The following is a 23,033-nucleotide window of genomic DNA, read 5'->3' as shown; positions in this document are numbered from 1 at the left end:
ATTACGAGGCTAAACCATTTATTTATCATTATACTATAAGCGTTTGCTTTTTAGATCCTATAGAAAGAAAAGAGTGGAATTACACATAAAAAATAATGGTGCTGGTATTTATATTTATCCACAGCATTATCTTTATGGGTGATCTTTATTTCTTTATGTGACTTCAGTCAATTATCTAGTGTCCTTTCCTTTCAACCTGCAGAACTCCCTTTAACATTTCTTTCCAGACCGATCTAGTGGGAACAAAGCTCCTCAACTTGTGGTTATCTGAGAATGTCTTAATTTTCCCCTGATTTGTGATAGACAGTTTTGCTGGATACAGAATTCTTGGTTGACATTTTTTTTTGCTTTCAGAACTTTAAATATGTCTTCCCACTGCCTTCTTGCATATATAGTTTCTGGTGATACTTCAGCAGTTAATCTGATCGAGGCTCCTTTGTGTGTATTATGTTGTTTCTGTCTTGTGACTTTCAGAATTCTCTGTTTGGCATTCAGCAGTTTGATTATAACATGATGTGGTGTAGGTCTATTTGAGTTTATCCTGTTAAGAGTTCATTGAGTATCTTGGATGTGTATATTCATGTCTTTCATTAATTTTGGGAAGTTTTCAGTCATTGTTTCTTTGAATATTTTTCTACCTGTTTCTTTCTTCTTCATCTGGAACTCCCGCAGTGCATGTATTGGTACACTTGATGGTGTCACATAGGTTCCTCAGGCCCTGTTCACTTTTCTTCATTCCTTCCTCTTTCTGTCCCTCAGACTGGATGATTTCAATTACCTTATATTCAAGTCCACTGATTCTTTCTTCTGCAAGCTACAATCTTCATTTGAACCCTCTGGGGAATTTTAAGTTTTGTTGTGGTCTTCAGGTCTGTTTGGTTTCTTTTCGTAATTTCCATCTTGTTACTGATGTTCTCTTTGTGGTCATGCATAGTTTCCCTGAATTCCTTTAGCTATTTCTGTGTTTTCCTTTAGCTCTTCGAGCATACTTAGTTCTTTTTTTTTTTTTTTTTAAAAATCTTTATCTGGAATGATCCCAGCCTGATCCTCCTCACTGATGACTTTCTAATGCTTTAATCTTTTCCTTTGTCTGAGCCATTACTTTTTGTTTCTTTGTATGTTTTGTAATCCTATATGAAACCTGAACATTTGACATTTTAATGTGTTATCACTGGAATTTAGAATCTGAGGCATCTGTTCCTTAAGTTTGTATCCAGGTGATGTGATGGCAAAGCTTTCCTTGAATGCCAACATTAGCAAAAAAAGAAGAAGAAGAAGCATAGAAAATAACTTTCCAAGTCTTTAAAGATTTACGTGTCTGAGTGCTTTCCTTCAAGGCTTATCCATTTAATGGGCTTGGGGAATACTTGGGGTCTCCCTGGTTTTTCTGCATGTACCTTTTGACTTGGGTATGTACATTTGACCCTAGGAATTCCCCTGTTTTCAGGGATATGAACGTTTCCTCTTTCCTAGGAACCAGTTTGCTCACAGTCCTGGGCACTGCTCTACATGTCCTACAGCCAGTAATCCCTTGCCCCAGGCAGCATGACTTGATGATTCTTTCACAGAATTCTGTAGAAGAGCTTTGGGAGTTGCCTTCTGTACACAGGGCAAGACCTGGGGCAGCAAGTTCCTCAGGCTACCACTAGACAAGGGCCAGCCATGCATGCTCTCAGCATGTTCATAAGGGTTATTCTGCTCCTTTGAATGTTGGGACCAAGGATGTACACCCTGGGCATGTGGGCCAGCTCCATGCTAGCTGGTGAGTGGTGGGGAGGTCCAGGAGAGCCTACTGCTTTTAAGCAGACTTTTTCTTCATTCACTGCTTGGTTTATTACTGTAGTACTTTAACTGTTTTCAACCCCTTGGAGAAAGATGTTTCTGTCAGTTATTACTGGTTGTTCAAAAGCTTCTGTACCAGATGGAGCCCTTAGGTGTGTGCCACTCTACCATCTTGATTGAGGTAGGACTTACCCATTGATTTTTTGTTTTTTCTGGTACTTTGCAGCCTCACGCTGGAAGTAATAATACTCATCTGAATTACATGATAAATATTTTAAGATCTTTAGAATAGAAATGTTATTTTATAGGTCACTGTAAGAACTCTTTTGTATCCTCATGAATGTCCTTTTCAAATTTAATTATTACTATAAATTATATGTGATGTTTATGCAAAAGTATTGACAGGTGTTGGTTTCAGTTGCTTAATGTTATATTATAATGAACAAAACATAGCTTTTGTAGATATAAAACTTGTGACTTGCTGTGGATCAAACAATAGTTTGGTTTACATTTCTTAGAGTTTGTGGCTTTATTTTCTCTATTGACAAAATATTGTAATTATCTTTATTTACTTCTTGAAAAATAACATTTAAATATTACTAAATTATATTGCTACTACTTTTTGCTGAGGGAACTATTCTCCAAATTTGGAAATTGTATTTTATGAAATATTGTGGAATATCAAAAACATAGCAGATAAAACTGCATTTTTCCAAATCAGGGCACATCATTAATTTTACATTTACATTATTTATATTTATTAGAGAATTGTTTCTTTCTCTTTGTTAGGTTATTACCATTGGAAAACATGTGAAAGGTTATCATTACATCATTGCAAATCTGGTAAGTGAATTATGTGGCATTTATTATTTTACTAAGGATACTTATTAATTCAAAATTTTAGTGGAATATTAAAAAACATAGTATGATTACATTTGATTGATTAGCAGTGACAACATTTTTCTAAATTTGTTATATTTTCAATAATGTATTTATTGTTGTAAATGAGTTAAGAAATTACAGAACAGTCATAAATATTTGGAAAACTTTAAATTTTCTTAGAAGATGTACTTTAACTAGGGGAAAAATATCAAAGAGATATAAAACTTAATTCTCTAAATTTTTCCCTGTTTCTCACCATCACTGTTTTTAAACACTTTATTCGCTGCATATTCCTTTAAAGTTTTTAATATAAATATATAATATCAGAAGTAAAGGCACATTTGTGAGCATGCATTTTAGGGCAAAATTAAACTTGGAAATATTGAGAATAATTATATATATATATATATATATATATATATATATATATATATATAAAATCTATTTCTTATTTCCTATTTTGTGTGTAAGCAACACAATAAAAATAGAGTTCCTATAGCTGGTCACTGTTTTAATCTGGATTTTTGTCAAATTAAGATTATATTGAACATCAAAGTGGTTCCTCTCTTAAGTGTAATCAGGATCAACTAAAAGCTACCATTAGAACTTTTCTTTCTGAAAATAGATTTTAGATCAGCAGTAGAATTGTGCTTAGTCCTTTATTGTTGCAAATGTTTATGTTTCTTATAAGTACAATCCTATGTAATGAATGAACATCAAGAAAAAACGTGAGAAGAAAGGTAGTGGAGAGAATGAGAGATTATTCTGCACTGTAAACTGTGTATTTGTATTTTAAAAAATGTAGATTTACTTCATGACTTCTGGAATATCAGATTGATATATCAGAAGACATTATTTCTAGGCATGATGGAGGGAGAAAAAAACACACAACCTTACAGCTGATTAAAACTGTTTTCACTAGAAGGTGGCACCGTTGCTTTAGAATATTAAATCTCAAACCTACACTCTATTGGGAAAAATTGGTCATTCAAGATCATGAATGAGTTGTTTTACTGTAAAAATTTCTTAAAATTTACTCTTATAGCATGTTGAGATTTTAAATGACACCCTATCAGAGAAGCAAGGGTTAAAATAGATGAAGCTGTTAATTAATCTCTTCAGAACTACACTCTTGTGTCGCAAACAGCCTGGGGAGCTAGTCCCCTACGTGAAGCATGCCATTTGACGAACGACACAGAGCCACATTGAAAGCTGTGATCTTTAAAAATGTCCAGATGGAGAAGATTATATTGGAACATTGAGAAATAATAACAGAAGGTGGCTCATCAATTTGAGAGTTAATATCTGATGCCATCAAAAAGGAAAGATGCATTTGAATGACCAAAAGGAAACAAAACAAAACAAAACAGCAAGTGAATGCTGCTGTCACACTTTTAGGGGAGAAATCTACCTAATATTTGAAGTGAATTGAACTGTTCTTTTTCGTTTTCTCAATACTTGGTTTATTCACCTTATGAAACTTCTAGTGAAGAGATAAGTTCAAAGAGTGTTGTAGCTTCCAAGAATTTAAAGGATACTTAAAAATTTCACTGAAATTTAAAATTGAAACATTTCAGCTTCCAAACTCTTGATTGAGAAGGACCCTTTTTCCCCTGTCCAGGGCTTAATGAATGTTTGAATAGGTGGTTATAAAGGAAAAAAAAACACTTTAGATATTGTTTATTGTTTATTAATTAATTTCTTAAGGCATTGATGAATGGTTGATTGGGCTCCCCAAGCATAGGCTGAGTTCTTGATAGAGCATTTTAAAGTAAAACTTGTACCTAAAGTGATGAAGAAGTGGTCATAAGAAGGGGCAGTCTTTATTTCTTCGACCATACTAGTATATCAGCTTTAATCCTTGAAAAGGAGTGGTTCTACTATTAAAAAAAACAAGAGTGATTCTACAATGCTGATGACTTTCCATGACTGCATGTTAAGAATTTAGGTTTTACAGATGATTAATGGAGACTTATCTTCTCTTTAAAATCTCTCCAAATAAACCCCTAGGAAGTGTAGCGTCAGTTTTAATTTGATGAGTTGTCACCATCTGCAGAGCTAACCTTTGGCCTCTTTCTATAATTCATTCTGTGTGTGTGAGAGAGTGTGTGTTTCCTTCTGTTTCTCATATATAGAGAAGTTTCAAAAATGAAAGAAGAAAATTTAGGGAAAGATAGATCCTCTCCAAGGCCAACCCAAAAGCCTATTCAGAATTTTAGTTGAAAGTTCCCCTTATAGTAAAATCATACCCATAACCCTGTAAGATGACAAAAAAAAAAAGAAACAATGGTATAAAATTTTCAGAAAAAGGATAATGGCAACTGAAGCATCAACAGGTGCAAGAAGGCAGCAGATTTTTTGCAGGACACAGAGTGGATGAAGGATGAATGCCTGAGGTAGCAGAAAGAAGGAGACTTAAAACCAAAAAGTGCCTGCAGAGTAGGATATAAACAAGAAGCAACCCGTTCATTCTGTAGAATTTTGTGAGATTCAGTTCAGTCTTTGAGAAACCAAGGGGCACAGAGGTATGGCTCTATAAACAGGATCTCTTACTGGCTTTACCAGGAGAACCTGAAATGGAATTCATATGCACATTATCTAATGAGTAAGTGCTTTCAGGAGCAACCTGTAAGGAAGACAGGCAAGCAGGGGAAGGAAGGAAAGGGAGCTAATTAAGAATGTAGTTTCAGATGAGATTTGGCTCCAAACTTGTCCCTTTGGGAGGCCCTTTGCAGATATTACACCAGAGTTTCCCGACTTGAAGCAAGGGAGAGGGGCTTTTGTACCTAGGTCTTGATTAAGCATGGCTGTTGGCCAAAGGACATGAGGGTGGCTTCGGTTGCCTAAGGATAATCCTTTGGTGGTGATGTGAGACTTTGGACAAAGCAGGAGTGGCTGCTGGGAGTTGGGAACATCACCAGCATCTGTCACAGGGATTCCGTGGAATGTGGGTGGGTCGCTAAGCATCTGCGATGACAAGCTTGATTTAAAGGCATAGGAAATGTTTGGACAGTTCACATACCCTCTCTATACAACCAAAGCAGCCAAATAGCTAGTAGTCCAGTTCCTAAACACCCACTGCCTCTTTGACAATATTACTTATCAGAAAATATGAATTGGAAAAGCTCTCTGGACTCAAGAGGGGTGAGGTTTATAAAAAGCAAGGCCTAAGTGAAATTTTGCATGTGGAATTGTGAGCATCCCCATCTACTGTCCCACCAAAAGCAGGAGATAAAACTGAACAGTCTTCAGGCTGCAGAGAGGAACTCCAGATACTGATTAAACTCTGCTATACACCTCACCTATCTATTTTTCTTACAGATAAGCACACTAGTCAGTGAGCCTTGTTCATGTACAAAGAAATTCCAAGAAACTGTTTAGGGTCTTACTTGCAGACAGACAAGCATTTGATAAAACTCTTTGCCATGAAGGAGAAAACCCAACATTAAGCAATCTGTTTGAAATTTTTTGAATACAAAAAAACAAGTATAAAAAAATGTTTAAAGATTGTAATTAATAGTTTCAGAGAAATGAGAGAAAACGTTTTGTTCATAAAAAGGAGAAAAGAGTGTTATGAAAGAGAAAAAAGAAAAGAGAATTCTGGGAACTTATTTTGCTTTCTACAATAACAAATTATACAAGATTGAAGAGAAAGTTGAGAAAAACTTTCCGATTATGTAATATGATTGCAATGCAACATAAAATTTAAAGGAAGTCCTCTAAGGGATTTAGAAATTAGATCTAAGGGTTCCAACATCTTAATTACAATCATTCAAGAAGAGAATGAAAACAGAAAGAAGGAAATTATCAAAGACATTCAGAAAATTTTCCAGTAATGGCATAAATATACAATAATAGAAGATAAGATGCACTGCAAATATCATCATAAAATATCAGGTATAAAGAGGAGATAAAATTTTCTGTCAGATGTGTGTTTTGAGGTGTGTGGGTCATTTACATTGTTTAAACAGAAACAATAAGAAATAAAAGTCAGTGCAACAATGACTTCAGAGTTCTTAGATTTTCAACTTAAAATTCTGTACCCTGCCCAAATACCAAGCAAAGTAGTTGAATACTAATAAAGGTATTTTCATTCAAGCAATGCTTCAAAAATATTTACCTTCAGTACATTTCAGGAAACTATTAGAAAGCTTCAGCAAAATCAAAGAGTAAAGCAAGAAAGGGAAATATGTAATCATAGAAACAGGGAGTCTAACTAAGAAAAGTGATGTAGGGACAATCGAGGGAAACACTTGTAGAGTATATGGAAAGAGGAAGCAATCTAGATGCTGCATTGTCAGGAGAGCTCCTAGAAATGGTGGACTCACGAAAAAAAATGAAATAGGTTACTTGATGTGTTTGAATACGTTGTTTATAAAAAGTTTTACTCAAGTGTACATGAAAGATCTTTATGGAGCAACTGAAAAAATTAAGTGTAGGCCTAGAGAAAGCTATAGTAGTGAAAAAATTACTAATATCAGGATGAGATACCATTCAAGAAAGAAAATGCAAGCCTAGTATATTATTTGGCTTTGTTGTGAATAAGGATTTCTATAACATATTTCAATAAATATAAAGTTATGCAGATGTAAACAGTGACCATCAGTAGAAATGGGGGAGAGGAGATAAACGGTTTGTCATGGATGTGAGGCACATGCTCAGCTGGCATAAACAAAAACTGAATAAAATATCTCAAATTGGTAAATTAAGAAAGAGCAGTAAAAGTGTGTCAGGTACACATCCAGTAGTAAATACTGAAAAGCAACAAAAAGTGTTGAATTTGATTGCTTTGAAGTAGCTTAACTGGAGCTTGGGAAGGGTAGAGCAGGGACTATATGATTTTTTAAATATACCTTTTTGCATTCTGCATTATTTTGGTAAAGTAAAGAAAAAACACAAAGTAAAGAGCCAATGAAAAGTAATTCCCCTCCCTCAGACAGACAAATAACAAAAATATTTTTCATAAGCATAAGCCAAAAAGGAAAAACATTATGCTATATTTTGAGGTTTGAGAATATGCCCTTACTTCAGGATATTTTCAGTCCTTATGCACAATGATAAAGACATTTATAATTGTGAAATTCAAGTTGTAATCTTTATCATTGACAGAATATACTTTCAAATTGAGAAATATTTGCAATCAGTGCAAATACCAGGTGATAGTTCTAGTGAAGATCGAATTCACTTTAATAATGAACTTGATGAATAAGATAAATCGAATTTAAAAATGTAATATATTCTATGAACAATCTAATTTTAAGCTTAATGGGAAACTGTTTAAATGATCTCAAATAACAACTGGGCATTTAGGACCTTTTATTAAAAGCTGTTTATTTATATCATCTCAGTGAACCAACAATTTAAATGTGAATAACTGACTTATAATATTGTACTCTGTTACAGATTCAATAAATACAGCTTAGTGTTTACCTGTGGAAGATTTCTTAATAAAATGGAAAACTTTTACATAATGTACAATCATGAGTGTTTCATGAACTGATTAAACACGCTGGGTGCAGGGGAAGAGTTTTGGTGCATGAATACACAAAACATTTCCTATAAGCTTTTTACCTGGCATTTATTCTTTGAAATATGTAAAGCCACATATTTGGTTATTTGAGAAAATCACATATGCGGAGTTATTTGGTAAATTTTAATTTGTATTTGGTCCGCAATAGAAAGTATGACACGATGTGTTCTCTGCCCAGGGATTTACAGATGGTGACTTATTAAAAATTCAGTTTGGAGGTGCAAACGTCTCTGGATTTCAGATAGTGGACTATGATGATTCCCTAGTGTCTAAATTTATAGAAAGATGGTCGACACTGGAAGAAAAAGAATATCCCGGAGCACACACGACGACAATTAAGGTTTGCTTTTGTTTCTACTTCTTTTTTTCCCAGGAGAGGGGAGAGAAGCGCCTTGGCAAATGTAGGGCTGAAGGAAAGAACGACAGAGGGAATAGAGAGTGCAGTTCTAAAAGGGGCAAGCATTTTGACTTCCAAATACAATCTTCACGTTTTAATTTTTTCAGTAAGAAACAATTAGAGCACTCTATCACTTTGCAGTTTTCTTTTTCCTTTTCAACTTTGTCCATTTATTTATCCTTTTGGCTTTTTGTCACTGCTTGGCTTCTGAATCGGGGGTTTGGAATTTGGTGGGAATCAAAAACCCCGGATCCTGTCTCAGCTCAAGGCATATTAGGGAAAAGACAATAAGCACTCAAGAAAGAAGATGCAAAGGAAGTGAAGCCCAGGCTCTGAGACCTTGGCTGGCAAGATGAGTCGCAGCTCATTCTAGAATTTCTGTCCCACATTGCCAGATTGTACTTTTCTACTTATTTAGTTAGTTAGATTGGTCTTTTTGTTTGCTTGTTTATTTGTTTTGCATGGGCAAGCACCGGGAATTGAACCTGAGTCTCCGGCATGGCAGGTGAGAACTCTGCCGCCGTGGCCCTCCCTAGATTGTTTTTTTAATAATGTAATGAGTCACAAAATAAGCACCCTAACATAAGCTTTGAACTTGAGAATAACCTATATCCATTCCTGTGAGCCCTGACTGATCACTCTGTCTTCTCACCACCACCCTCTCTTTGTCTTTGCCTTTAGTTATTTTTTGTGTAGTTTCCTTTATTGCTTCTATATCTTCTTCCTTATTTACTTTATTTAGAAGATATTTAGTTTCATGAAAAGTTTTGGGACATTTTTCACTTAATTTTATATTGCTAAGATTAAGCCAGATTGTTGCATCTTGTTGAAGTTTATCTTTTGAACTTTGTAAAAACCTTATATGTACTGTATAAATACAATATCATCCCCCGACCCATTGATGGGCATTTGCGTTGCTTCCAGATTTTACGATTGTTAAGTGATCACTAAGAACATTCTTCCATGTGCTTTGGTACGTATGAACAAATTTTCATAGCTATATTCTTAAGAATGGAATTGCTGGGTCACAGGTATAGAAATCTTTTAAGAGAGAAAGCAAAGCTATTTGCACAAAGTGGAAATTCTGGAAGTTTCCAAGTTTCCTTTCATATTACTACCACCAGCTATACCGAAGAGATTTCTTGTGTCCACATCTCTGCAATACTTGGAGTTGTCACACTTTTCATTGATATCTACGTGGTTTGGATTTGTTTGATCACTTGCATATGTTTTGGCGTCATCTTATCAATTCTGTTGTGATTTTGATTGGGATTAAAGTAAATCTATATATGAATTCGAGAAACTAGACATATGTCCATAGTAAGACCCCTAATACATGGGCATGGATTATCTTTCCATTTATTTAGGTCTCCTTTTCAACCTCTTAATAAAGTTTTAAAATTTTTCTGTGCCAAAAAAAGGAACTCTAAGAAGACCTCCCCGAGGGAGGGAGTTTTTCAGCCTTGACCTGAAGGACAAAGAAAACAAAACAAAATAGTCAGTCTGGCTGTGCCTTTTAAAATTACTTTAGCCATAAGTTGAAGAACAATAGCTACCCATTTGTTCCTAATCTTCAAAAAAGCCTTACTTTTAGATAAAGTCAATAAGCATAAGGGCACAAAGATTTATATAAACAACTGCTGGTGAGAAGCCTAGTCTCTGGGACAGTTCAAGAGGAAGATAAGTATCTCGATTAGCTTTGCCAATTAAAAAATATACATAATGCTTTATGCAGTCGCAGAGAATTTTTGCTGACTTGATATAATGCCCTGCTTTGGTACAAGTGCTATCCAGACTATTCTTTTGTCTGGAAGAGGTTTGGACACACTGAAGTCTTTCCTTGTTTACTTGATATGTTTTATTGTGTGTATGTGCGAATGCGTATATTTAGCCCCACATGCTACATGCGTATATTTAGCTCCACATGCTAAATGCGTATATTTAGCTCCACATGCTAAATGCGTATATTTAGCTCCACATGCTAAATCATTTCTGTTATGGAGAGTGTTTTTTGTTTTCGTTTTTGTTTTTGCTTCTGTTGGTGTCCTATCAACAGTAGAGATTAGAGTAAAGCCTGGTTAAGTGTGGACTGAGGAATGAATGGGATGAAGTGATATTTCCATTTTTTATGAAACTAGAGGTTTAAGAGCAAAAGTTGCGAAACATTTTCAAATGTACAGTGATTCTGTTTGCTTGTTTGTGTGTTACAACGTGGATTGCATCTGAATGAGTCAGAAACAATGTTATTTCAATTGCTCTCACAGTTACACCTGATTAGACACCATAAAGTTTACTTGTTTGTGTGTTTCTACATATAATAGAAAAAAAAACAGAGTTAACAGATATAGCCTTTTAGTTTATGTCGGGATGTGAAATTTGTCCTAGACAAGGATTAGCAGCTTTGAAGTTCTCTACCTTTGGGTGTACAGATGGATTCTTTTAATTTTAAGTCAAATTCAGAATAGCTTTCCATAGGATGTTAAAGAACAACTCAGAGTTTATTATTACTAAAAACTATATGACTTCCTGTTTGGTGACCTAGATTGAGATTCAGCATTTATAATGTTTATAGTGTGGTCGTGTTGCTGTACCATCCTGTAACGAGTTTACTGGGAGGGCAAACAGACACCTGATCTTTCAGTTTGCAGCAATGTGTTCACTTGTCCTCTTGTAGAGCTCCAACTGCTGATCCTGTTCTGCAGATTTTCAGGCTTCCATCCATATAGCGATGGTACCATTAAAGTTTTCTGATGAAGAAGGCATGTGGCATTTATCCTTAAATGGAACAAACATGTTCCTTTCGAATACTCTGTTAGTCATAGTGTTGCCTCCTACTGCTGCCTGCTGTGAGAAGGATGAAAGCAAAATGGGATTTGTTTTTCCGCTTCTGTGTCATACCATTACTAAAGTTCAGATGCCCTGCATCAAAATGTAAAATGAAATTTGGAGTCTAAGAGCTCTTTGTCCATGAATAGTGCTAAATTTGTGTTACAACCTATTGCCACATTTCACTCTACATGGTGACCTCTGTCTGCCTCCCTCCACGGTGGCATTTCCCCTCCTTTGATACCGCCCTTTCCTTTGCTTCTGGCAGATTTCAGAAGATCACGATGACCCTTTACTGTAGTGTGTTGCAAAGAGCACTGTTTTGTCTGTTTGAAAATTTAGGCTTTGAATCACTGTTTGACCTTGGACCCATGGTTTTCATCTGCCAAATGCTTGTTGATTTCCAGGTTGTTGTGAAGATGAAATAATACAAAGATTTAGCACAAGTTTGGAAACAAACTAGGTGCCCATAATTGTTCATTTTATTTTCCCATCCGTTTCCTAACTTGAGAAAATTACAGTTGATTGCAAAGGCCTACTTCAACTATTGCATTGTGTGATTTTTCCCTCCTGGAGGCCTCTTTTGTTAGGTTTATTTAAAGTCAGGAAAGGTCATTAGAAAAACTGTGAGGCAGAGGATGGATTTGGGTGGGAGTTCTTCCCAACACAAACACTCATTACTCATGTACCACAGAGTCAGGAACCAAATACAAAAAAAAATGAAAAGTCTGTGAATCCTACCCTTGCAAATCCAGAGTCTTCTAGAAGAGACATACATATCAATAAGCAAATATAATAGACTGATGCATGGAAAATATGCCAGATTCCTGCACACGATTAGGACATTGTGGGGAAGGGACGTCAGGGAAATCTTCCAGAGAAGGAACACCTGAGCAGAGTTTTGCACATGGTGAGCAGGAGAGAAAGCAAGAGAGGGTGCTTGGGAAAAAGCAACATATGTAGTGATTAGCATTAATGTTCAAAATTATGAACAGCATGATTTATTCAGGGAACTGTACATTTTTCACTGCTGCAAGAACATAAATATTCAGGATGGGTGAAGGGGGTATGTTGGAAGAGTAGAGGCTCTTGAATTGTGAGCAGATGTAAGAGGTAGTAATTATAGGACATGGCTTCCATAATTATTTCTATTTCCATTGGTGGGAGAAAAGAAGAAAAACTATGTAGAAGACTCTACAGAATTCCCTAAATAAGAATGAGTAGCATACTCTCAATATATGATCTGCTTAAGGAAAGGGAGCAAAATAAATCAAAATCTCTAATAGGATAACTTCCTTTTATGTTGTCTTCTGGGTCATTGAGTGTATCAGGTACACTGGTGATTTAAATCACTTTTACTATAGTACAATAAAAATTTGTGCTATGGGCATAAAAACCTATAAAAATACAGTTCATTGCATCAATTTTTCTCCATGGTTAAGCGTTGGAAATTATATGAATCGTATCAAGTCATGGGAAATAAATGATTGTTTCAAAATGTATTTTAGTGTTCCACAAAAGTTAATGCAGCATCCATAGTGTCTTAATTAAAAATAATTTTATCCAACAAATAAAAGAGTACAAAATATTAAATGTTCAATATTTGAACATATCTAATAACCACCAAGTATAAATTGCAAATATTTAAATTTCTTTATTCTTACATATGTATAGAAAAATAACTCTAGAGTCATGGTCCTGATTCTAAATCTTACTCTTTCACTGTTGTGCTAATTTGGGGGCGACATTCCTTCATCTGTCTATCCATTTTTCTATTCAACACATAGTTATAGAGTTTCTGTTGAGTGGTAGACATCGTTCTAGGCATTTTCTGGTTTTCAAGGAGTTTTCAAGGAGTTCACTTCAAATTAGAAACCAGCAATAACCTTATAGTGTAAAAAGTGTATTGATGCAAATTGTCATTGGCATCTCAGGGACAATGTACCTCAAGTTGAACTTCTGATTCCCTACCACCACTCATAGCCCCTGTAAACTATTCCTTCTGTAGTCTTTCGCATCTTATTTGAGGGAAACTCCATCTGTTCGGTTTCTTCTTAGGCTGAGAACTTGACATTGTCCTCAATTCCTCTCTTTTGCCACATCCAGTCTGTCAGGAAATCCTATCAGCTCTGCCTCACTTCCTTCCACCTGCTCTGTGACTGCCTTGAGTCCAACCATCATCATCTTTCTACCATCATTATTCCAGAAGTCTCCTAGCTGGTTTCCCTGCTTCCACACTTGCCCCAAACTTTGGTATTCCTGGTTCTTTTAAAACAGAGAAGCAATGACATGAATTTCATAAACAAATTTACGTCACTATTATATTCCAAACCCTTCAATGGCTCTTAATTTATTCAGAATAAAAGCCAACATCATCTCAGTGGCTTACAGGTCCCCAGGTATTCTGTCACTCTCCCCCTTGCCCCTTCTGCTTCATCTACACTGACTTCCTGGCTCTTCCTTAATCACATCAGGCATGCTCCTACCTTAGGGCCTTTGCATTGACTATTTCCTCTTCTGGAATATTCTCCCCTTAAATATCTATATATCTAAGTCTCCTCAACCTTTAAGTATTTGTTCAAAAGCCATCTTCTGGGTGGTGCAATGGTGGCTCAGTGGTAGAATTCTCACTTGCCATCTTCTCAAGTAATCCAATAGTGGGCACTTCATTTAAAATAGTAATCTGCTCCACGCATCAGCATATTCTCCACTGTTTTTTGTTCTGGCACCGTTTTTATTTTCCTCATTATTACCTCCTAGCATACTATATTTATTATTAACTTATTCAATATGTTGTTTGTTGCCTGACTCCTTTGACTAGAAAGTAAGTTCCGTGGAGGCAGAGATTTTTTTCTTTGTTTGTTTACGTGTTGCATATATCAAGCTCCTAGAATAAAATCTGGCATATAGTAGCTATTTTATGAAGGCTTTCTGAATGAATGAATTGAGATAAGCAGAGGTAATGTGGTAACACCTGTAAGAAGCTCCTAATCCAGATTCTGGAAGTAAAGGAGGGCTTCTTGGAGAAAGCAACATGGAAGTTGAGACTTGGAGGAGAAGTAGGATTTAGGAGAAAGGAGAGAAGAGGTGATGGCATCTAGATAGAGGAAACAAAATATGTGAAGCCCTAAATGCAAAAAAATTTAAATATTTCCCTACGGCTGGAAGGGAATTTTGAGAGATCATATTTTAGACATATGCAGGATCCATATATCATGGGCCTTTTTGACATACTGAGATTTTTTTTTTTTGTCTTAATCTGAGAGCAACAGAGAACCACTAGAGGAGAGTCAAATGATAATGGATTTATTACTATAACTCCCTGGTAAAAAGAGATTGGAAGAGTGACGGGTGACATCAGAGAAGCTTTTGAAAATATTTCAAACAATCCAGGCAAGAGAAATAAGAGAGGGTCTTTTTTGTGGTTGTAACAAGGGAAAAAAGGATTTGTACATTCACAAATTCTTTTAATTTCTTTACTTATAAAAGAAATAATGATTAAAAAATTACAACCATTCGTATGTAACATACTGATATAAATTCAGTTGAGAGATACTTGTGGAATAAAAATGAGATCTTAAAAGACAGACTGTCTTTTATTGGCCTAAAATCTTATACAGCACTTTGCACAGAGTAGGCATGCAATACATGTTTGTTGAAATAAAGAGAAATCAACTGGATAATAAAAGTGAATACTAAAACTATCAAAACACGGAGAAAGACAAAAAATTGTCATTATCAATTTTATGAAATCAAGTTTTAATTTCTGTCTCAGCATTTGCTGTTGTGTCTTTGTTCATCCATGATAGAAAAGTAGTGGGTTATTTTACTTGATGGAGTGTAAAGTAAGGGTTGCAATCTGACCTGATCTATCATTGTAACTGAATTTATATAGCACAATTGAAGTAGGCCTGTTACTTTCCTTAAAACAAACAAACAAAAAAACAAGAAAAAGATCCAATGATCATTTGCCACTATCGCAAAAATAATTTGTGAATCTTTCTGGTTTTAGATGTAACTTTTAGTGTTTTCAGTGTCTCCAACAATAACTTACGAGATATGACTACCGTTCTAACTTGACATGCGGTAGCCTCAGTTTTGCTTTTGAGTCTAGAATATTCTGTGGGTATTAAGGAATTCAACAGTAACCCTTGGCTGATGCTTGTGTGGCCCACTAGGTAATGGCTTTCCCTAAAGAGTCCTGTTGCACTCTGGAAACCATTTAAAGCCCAGGTACAAACTTTCTTGATTGCTATCCTAAGAGAGTTATTAGACCTTTCTGAAAATAGTATAATCTTCTCAGTCCAGTAATTAATGTCATGCCTTTAATAACACCCTGTTGACCCAAGATAATTAATTTAGCTCCTTGAGGGCTTAACTCACCCAAACTGCAGTTGTCACATTAGCACCTAATGTTAAAACATTTCACCCGGTCACAATCCAGATTATTTATCATTTATCAGATGATTATTATCATTTATAGTTTAAAAAGTGTGTGTATGACTGAAATAAGCCCTTAAATGAAAAATTTTATGTTGACTAAAAATTAATTGATAAAGTAATCTTTTACAGCATTTATATACATAGTAACCATTTTAAAAATAAAAATGCATTACTAATTACTGTAATTATCTCTTAGAGTATCTGGGCCTATATCTCATTTCCACATTTTTTATTCATAAAGGGAACAAGTGGTAAGTTTTCTCTAAGGCTTCTACCAATACTATAAATCCACGATTTTATGAAATGCTAATTTAATCACCCATAAAACTTGCTTTAGCAGTTCTAATTTTTGCTGAATCTGTGACACTTTCAGTGGTTCTTCTGTCTCTCAAAGATTGTAGTGACTAGCAGACAGACATCTCTGATCTCCAGATTACAAAATCAATTCCTAAATTAGCCCAGACAATATTTGTTGTTGTTTTCATAGGTTATTAAAATAGGGAACAAAAGCCCTGTTAGAAAATTCCTGACCAATGGGGAGAGGCAGGGAAATGAATTTATATAGGCAATAAAATAAGAGCTCTGCCATTAAGTCAGTCTTTACATATGATAAATCAAACCCAGAAAATACCTTGATTTGAGTCTCTTCTTTCCCCCTGTAGTTCATCTGATTAGTTTTAATCTAAAAATCTGAACCCACAAGTAAATCTAAAGTTTCTGAATATAAAGGTTTTGGTCCTTATGTAAAATTTCCTTTCAGGGTCTGTAGCCAATCTGGATAAATTTAGGCAACCTGGTTAATTTATGCAAGAATGGATTATTTGTATGGATTCCTTTTATATCAAATGGCTTTATTCATAGAGGATTAAAAAGTAATTATTTTTATTATTCATAGAGAATAATACGGAATGCTAATTTTGTTTGCTTGCCAATGGAGTTCTCTTTTCATCCTTGGAAATTGTGACCCAGCTTGTATGCTTACCAAGGATATTGAATTTTTATGCCTTTATGCGGTGAAGTTTCAAAGAGCACATGTTCAAAACACTTTACAGTAAATTAAAGATGACCTTCTCACAGACAGCTCTGCTCCAGAGGGTGAACTGCAGTAGAATTTGAAATTAAGACGAGTGAATAATTTTAAGTATCTAATGCATTTCCTACTATTTTTCTTTGTCCCACGACTCTATTCAGTTCTCCATCATTGCTCTAGTTTGCTGGCTGCTGGAATGTGATATACCAGACACAGAATGGCTTTTAAAAAGGGGAATTTAATAAGTTGCTCATTTACAGTTCTAAGGCCAAGAAAATGGCCTAATTAAAACAAGTCTGAAGAAATGTCCAATCTAAGGTATCCAGGAAAAAATACCTTGGTTCAAGAAGGCCGATAAAGTTCAGGGTTTCTCTCTCAAGTAGAAAGGCACATGGTGAACACAGTCAGAATTTCTGTCGCATCTGGAAAGGCACATGGTGAACATGGTCGGGGTTCTTCTCTCATCTGGAAGGGCACATGGCGACATGGCTTCATCTGCTAGCTTCTTCGCCTGGCTTCCTGTTTCATGAAGCTCCCCTGGAGGCATTTTCCTTCTTCATCTCCAAAGGTTGCTGGCTGCAGGTCACAGACTCTGCTTCTTGTGCCTATTTCATTCTGCTCTTCTCTCACTGAATCTCTCTTTCTCTAAAATATTTCCTTTTTCATAGGATTCCAGTAAACTAATCAAGACCCAACCCAGCGCAACAAACACCTTTGATTAAATCACATCTCCAGGGAGATGATCTAATTACAATTTCAAACATACAATACGGAATAGGGATTAGAAGAAATGGCTGCATTTTCAAAATAGGATTAGGATTAAAATATGGCTTTTCTAGGGTACATGTATCCTTTCAAACCAGCACAGTCATTGATGACAATTAAAAGAAGAAACAAAAAACCTCCTAAAATTTGTTTTCTTTCTTCTAGAACACATAATTTTTTACTTTGTTGATAATTATTTTGCAAAATGAAGAGACTGAGAGGCATATTGTGTAAGATTCTCTAGAGAAATATAATTGCGTATACTAATTTTATTTAAGTAAATAATTGTTGCTATTCAAAAGATATCTACAATTTACCAGCCCATAAAATTTTTATCATCCCAAAATATGTTACATAAAACACTATTTTCTATGGAAAGTTATTGGTATTAGGAAATTGTAAAAATCCTAATTACTTTGGGCAATACCGATTGAACAAAGTTAAACAGAAATGTTTACTGCTGGATCTCTCCAGGCCTTTATTAGGCCATTTCTTGAGCTTCCTGGAAAACAAAACTCTTTTGGAAGAGAATAGTGCTTTTCAGAAATATCATTAAAACAAGCTGTTTTAATGACCACTGCTGAGGGATACCTGGAACAGAGGCCTTCACACTTTCTACTCTAAAACTGAGACAATCCCAGGAAAACTGGGGTGGTTGGTCAGCCTCGTTACACCGAAATCACAGAGATCTGTGTTCAAATCCTACCTCTGTCCATACATTATTTTTGTGACCCTTGGTAAGATAAACCTTTTAAACTTGGAATCTTCATCTGTAACAATTGCAATAAAAATATTTGTGCACTGGATATTTTTAAAAGGACTTAGTAGGAAATTATCCAGGTCAGATTTGACACATAGAAGACTGAATAAACATGAATTCTTTCTTTTATTCTCACCTTCTTATCTAGTACCCCCACGAGGTAGACAGGACTGGTGATGCTATCTTTATTTCACTGCTTTGGAAGTCATAGACTCAGACAGTTTAGTTAAGTTGACCAAGACAACAGAGCACCTAAGTGGCAAACCCATCTTGAGCCTGTTTTCTACACTATTCAACTAAATTTCAAGTGTCAAGGAAAATTTAAAAAGTGGCTATTCATGGAAAATTTTTTTATACTTCCTGTACTGAAAATTTAATATTTCTTATTTGAATGAATTTTTTTAGTGTGGCTTAGATTACATATTATTAGGAATAGATGTGACATTATAATAACCCATAACATTTTTACTATAACTCATTTATCCTTTTTGAATACTCATTTCATTTTTTTTCGACAGCAATATGTACTTTTACTTATAATGGCAGTAGGCAAACATGAATAAAGCTTTAAGTCTGTGTATTTCACATTAATACCATTTTCTTAAGTTTTGAGACCTGGAAAAGAATTGAACAAAAATAACAGTCATCATCTCTGAGTTCTTTTTTATTAGAAAATAAATTATCCATACTAAAGTACATAAAAGGAAATAAGCATAATTTTACAATTCTGGAAGACAAAATTAAATTATATGGTAAGGATTCTTAACTTTTCAAAGAGAAAAATAGGAAAAAGAAAAATTGCGAATCATTGAGGAAAGTGTTTCTCAAATTTAGCTCCTTCCACAGGCATATACTTGGGGAGGGAGCCAGAAGATATCTATGATGCTTCTTTAATTTTGCATTTTAATTTTGATGGTAATCTAAAATCAGAACTATGTGGACAAGCATCTTAAATAAAAATATTGCCACATGATTGCAGCATCTGCACTTGTGTCTCTGACCCCTGTGTCACCACGTGAGAACGTGACAATGCTTAACTTTTCATGCATCATTTCTCAGGTTGGGTCCCCAGACTTTTCATGGGATTGTTGAACATTTTCCCTGAGAACTCTTAAGTTGTCAAGGTTGAGACCACTGGCTTAGGGCAGTGTTTCTCAATATAGGATGCGGTGGTGTAAAAATGGTGAAGGGGGTTGTGCATGTAGTTTGAAAAAGCTCTTTTAAGAAGCTATTGATTTCCTAATGTAGACTCTAGAAGGTCAAACTCAGCGAGATATTTTTGACTATTGGGTATTTTGAAGACCAAATATAGATTCAGACTGGAGGACTTAGAATAAACATGGTAGTGGCTGAGAAACACTGATTCAGAGGTAGAGGGCTGCTGGCACATGAACAGTAGGAAAAACATATCAAAGAGAAAGAAAATCTTTTGGGTCAAAGGATGAATCTGAAACAAGAGCTTGTCATGGTCTTTTTGCACCCAAAAGGCCAATCCAGAAGAAACCCAAGATGGTCCATCCATCTTTTCACCCGCATGGTGTCGGGAAAGTGGGTCTACTTTTTACATCTGATCTAAAAGAACAAAAGCCTCCCCTCAACACCATTCCCATTATTGTTGTTATTATTTTGATTAATGCATTTCAGAATTTAAATAAAAAGCTGCTGTAGTTGGGTAAGAACGGCCCCAGATCCAACTACCAAGAAGTGCTGTCATCATTGGTGAGGCCATCCAGCTCTCACAGAGGATATCATTGGGGTATGCTCTGCTGTCATTATCTTAGAGCTTCAGTTTGTCATAGCCGGGTCTCCAGTTCCCCACTCTTTTGCATATTTGTTAGATCAGAACATCCACTATGCAGCCTTTTCCAATAAAGACCCGAGGTACCGTTCTCGCCTTTGTGAGCTCTTGGAAATAATCTTGAATTGCATTTGTGTTGCTGGTGGCAGTGATCTCAACAAATTCCATAAGTCGTTGTTTGAAGGGCATTTTAGAGAGCATCTCTTGTTTTTTCTGAAGTAGGGGAGGGCAGGCTTGATGAACACAATCCCCTTTGCAGGAGGATTTTGCTATTCACAGCTTCCAGGGCCAGGCTGCAGGCAATGTCTTTCCAGAAGGAATCCTCAATTGCGGGTGTCACTCCTGGTATAAAAACTACTCATTCAATTTTGAAGCATACACATAGCTTCTTTTCATCACCTCCCCATTTTTTATTTTTGGTTGTTAGAATACTGTTTCCTGGTATCATTGATTATGGCAATGTGCATTGAGTGGTTTGTCTGATGACTATTGGACATAAACATGTTTAGAATGAATATTTCATTCTATTTTTGAAAAATGCCTCAATAAATATGCACTTAGAATGGAATCGAAAGCACAGTTGGAAAATGGACCTTTAATGTTTTTCCAGATTTCTTCTAAAAGCATGGTTGTGATATCATTGTGATATAGCACTGCAAAACATAATGGACCCCACCGAAGTATAAATTTTCAAACTCAGCTGAGGGATTTTACAGAACATAAATATCAAGAAACAGGTGAACCATTTCTCTGAAAGAAGCTAGTTACATTAACATCATGTTCTCCTCAAATTAATTTACATCTAGTTTAGTGAAAGGTAAAATAAAACTGAAGTATTTAACTATCCAATAAAATATGTGAACTAACTTGTTTAGCAAAATAAATGAGCCACATGTCCAAAATACAAACAAATGGAAGTTTTAGATAGAGAGGCTGTCGATTTTCTCTCAACCCAGAATTACATTTCTGTGAATGTGACTTTTAATTTAAAACGATAATGGATTTGAGACTTCATTAGATTTGAACATTTGAAAAAGATTGAAAGGATTTTTTCTTCTGAGTGTGTGAATGTTCTGAATCATAATTATAATATGCTTGCATGGACCTGAATGCTTTTAGTTCAGTCAACCTAATCTTATTTTAAATGCAGTTCACCAATGTTTATAGGCCTCTAAAACATTTAGTAATGGCTTCATAGGTTTTTCATAGTAATGTGAACAAACAGACTCAATGAAGACTTTTGGACTTAGTTATCATCATAATTGCTTAATGCATATTGCAATATTTTTCCTTTCAAATTTAGGTTTCATTTCCTATGCACTGATCTAGACTTTATTGCAAGAATTGCATTGCAATGAACTGATTGTTTCTATAAGAAAGCAAGTGCTTTCTTTCCCTAGGAAAATAAAAACACTTAATTGAAGCGACACTACCTAATGTGATGTTTCTTATTTATCTGAGGTGTCTTTTTTTTAAGTAGATGTGATTTAAAGCAATGCTCTTGATATAATATTTTAAAAGACTTAAAATTTTACGTGTATATTATTATAGAATTTTTGGAAAAGAAATAAAATTACCTATGTTTCAGCCCTCTAATAAAATTTTTGCTTTTTTCTTTCTTTATTTAAAGGGTATATTTATTTTTAAATTTCTTTCCTTTATTTGTTGAAAAGTTTCCTTTTAAATTTAGTTGTAATAATACTGTTTTTTGCTCATTTTATTATAACATTATTCATGTTGTCACTTACTTTTTTATTAGTATCACTTTTTTAGTATCACTTTTTAATAGCTGCAATTATTTCAAGGCAGAACGCACCATTTATTGACATTCTCTTATGGTAAAAACTGTCAGTTGTTTTCAATTTTTGCATATTACCTCATACTGAAATGAACATTTTTGCATGAAAATGGCTTGAAATTTAGAACATTTTCTTTGGGTAGTTTTCCAGAAATGGAATTTTGGATCTAGGAGTATAAACTGCTGTACTAATTTTCTAGGGCTACTGAAACAAATTACCATAAACTTGGTGGTGACTTAACACAACAGATATTAATTCTCTTAGTTCTGGTGTCCAAAATCAAGGTGCCACTAAGGTCATGTTCTCTATTATATGCCTAGGTAAGAATCCTTTTTTTTTCCCCCTTGTTTCTACTGGTGGCCAGCAATGCTTAGCTTTTCATGGCTTCTAACTGCAGAAGTCCAGCAGTCTCTGACTCCATTTTCTTGGAGCCTTCTCCCCTGCATGTCCCTGTCCCTATGTTTTCTCTCTTTTTATGAGAACATCAGCCATACTTGATTCAGAGCCTACCCTACTGCATTGTGACCTCACCTTAACTAATTGCATCTGCAAGGACCCCCTTTTCAACTACATGTACCTCAGAATGTTGAAGTACTGGGGGTTAAGACATTAACATATCTTTTTGGGAGATGCAATTCAAGCCATAAATAAAGCACAATTCAAGCTGCCTAAAGGGAACTGCAGCATGCTCTATTTTTGCAGTTTTTTTGCCTCTACAGTTTAAAGGAAAAGATTGCAGATTTTTAAAGGAATGGTAATGGATTTTATTTGGACCTGTCTAGTTTGAAATTTCTGTGGGCAACTTAAGTGCAACCAATCAGGAGATAATTACGCATGTAAGTAAGGATTCAGACATAGGCGTGAAGTGACGTTGCATAGCGGGTTGCATATGAGATGAAATTTTAGAAAGAAAAGTTAAAGATAAATCTGAATATCTTATCACAGTTACAGCACTCAATCACAGCACACAAAGCCTCACAATCATCTTCTCTTTCTCTTCTTCCTTCCTCCAAAGTATCCC

At 35.2% G+C, this 23,033-nt stretch overlaps 1 protein-coding gene across 2 annotated transcripts in view; it reads left to right on the top strand.

Annotated features, from left to right (window-relative positions):
- Positions 1–23,033, top strand: part of GRIA2 (glutamate ionotropic receptor AMPA type subunit 2) — a 150,330-nt gene that overhangs the window by 92,041 nt on the left and 35,256 nt on the right. For both annotated transcript variants that reach the window (XM_077139691.1, XM_077139690.1), the window contains 2 exons: positions 2,572–2,625; positions 8,373–8,534. In XM_077139691.1, the coding sequence (XP_076995806.1) occupies positions 2,572–2,625; positions 8,373–8,534 (216 nt within the window). The remainder of the gene's footprint in view (positions 1–2,571; positions 2,626–8,372; positions 8,535–23,033) is intronic.

This window comes from Tamandua tetradactyla, chromosome 22 (genome assembly GCF_023851605.1).
Source record: "Tamandua tetradactyla isolate mTamTet1 chromosome 22, mTamTet1.pri, whole genome shotgun sequence".
In the NCBI taxonomy this organism is placed as follows: domain Eukaryota; kingdom Metazoa; phylum Chordata; class Mammalia; order Pilosa; family Myrmecophagidae; genus Tamandua; species Tamandua tetradactyla.
Note: the sequence above shows the minus strand (reverse complement) of the source record. Positions and strands in the feature narration are given on the sequence as shown.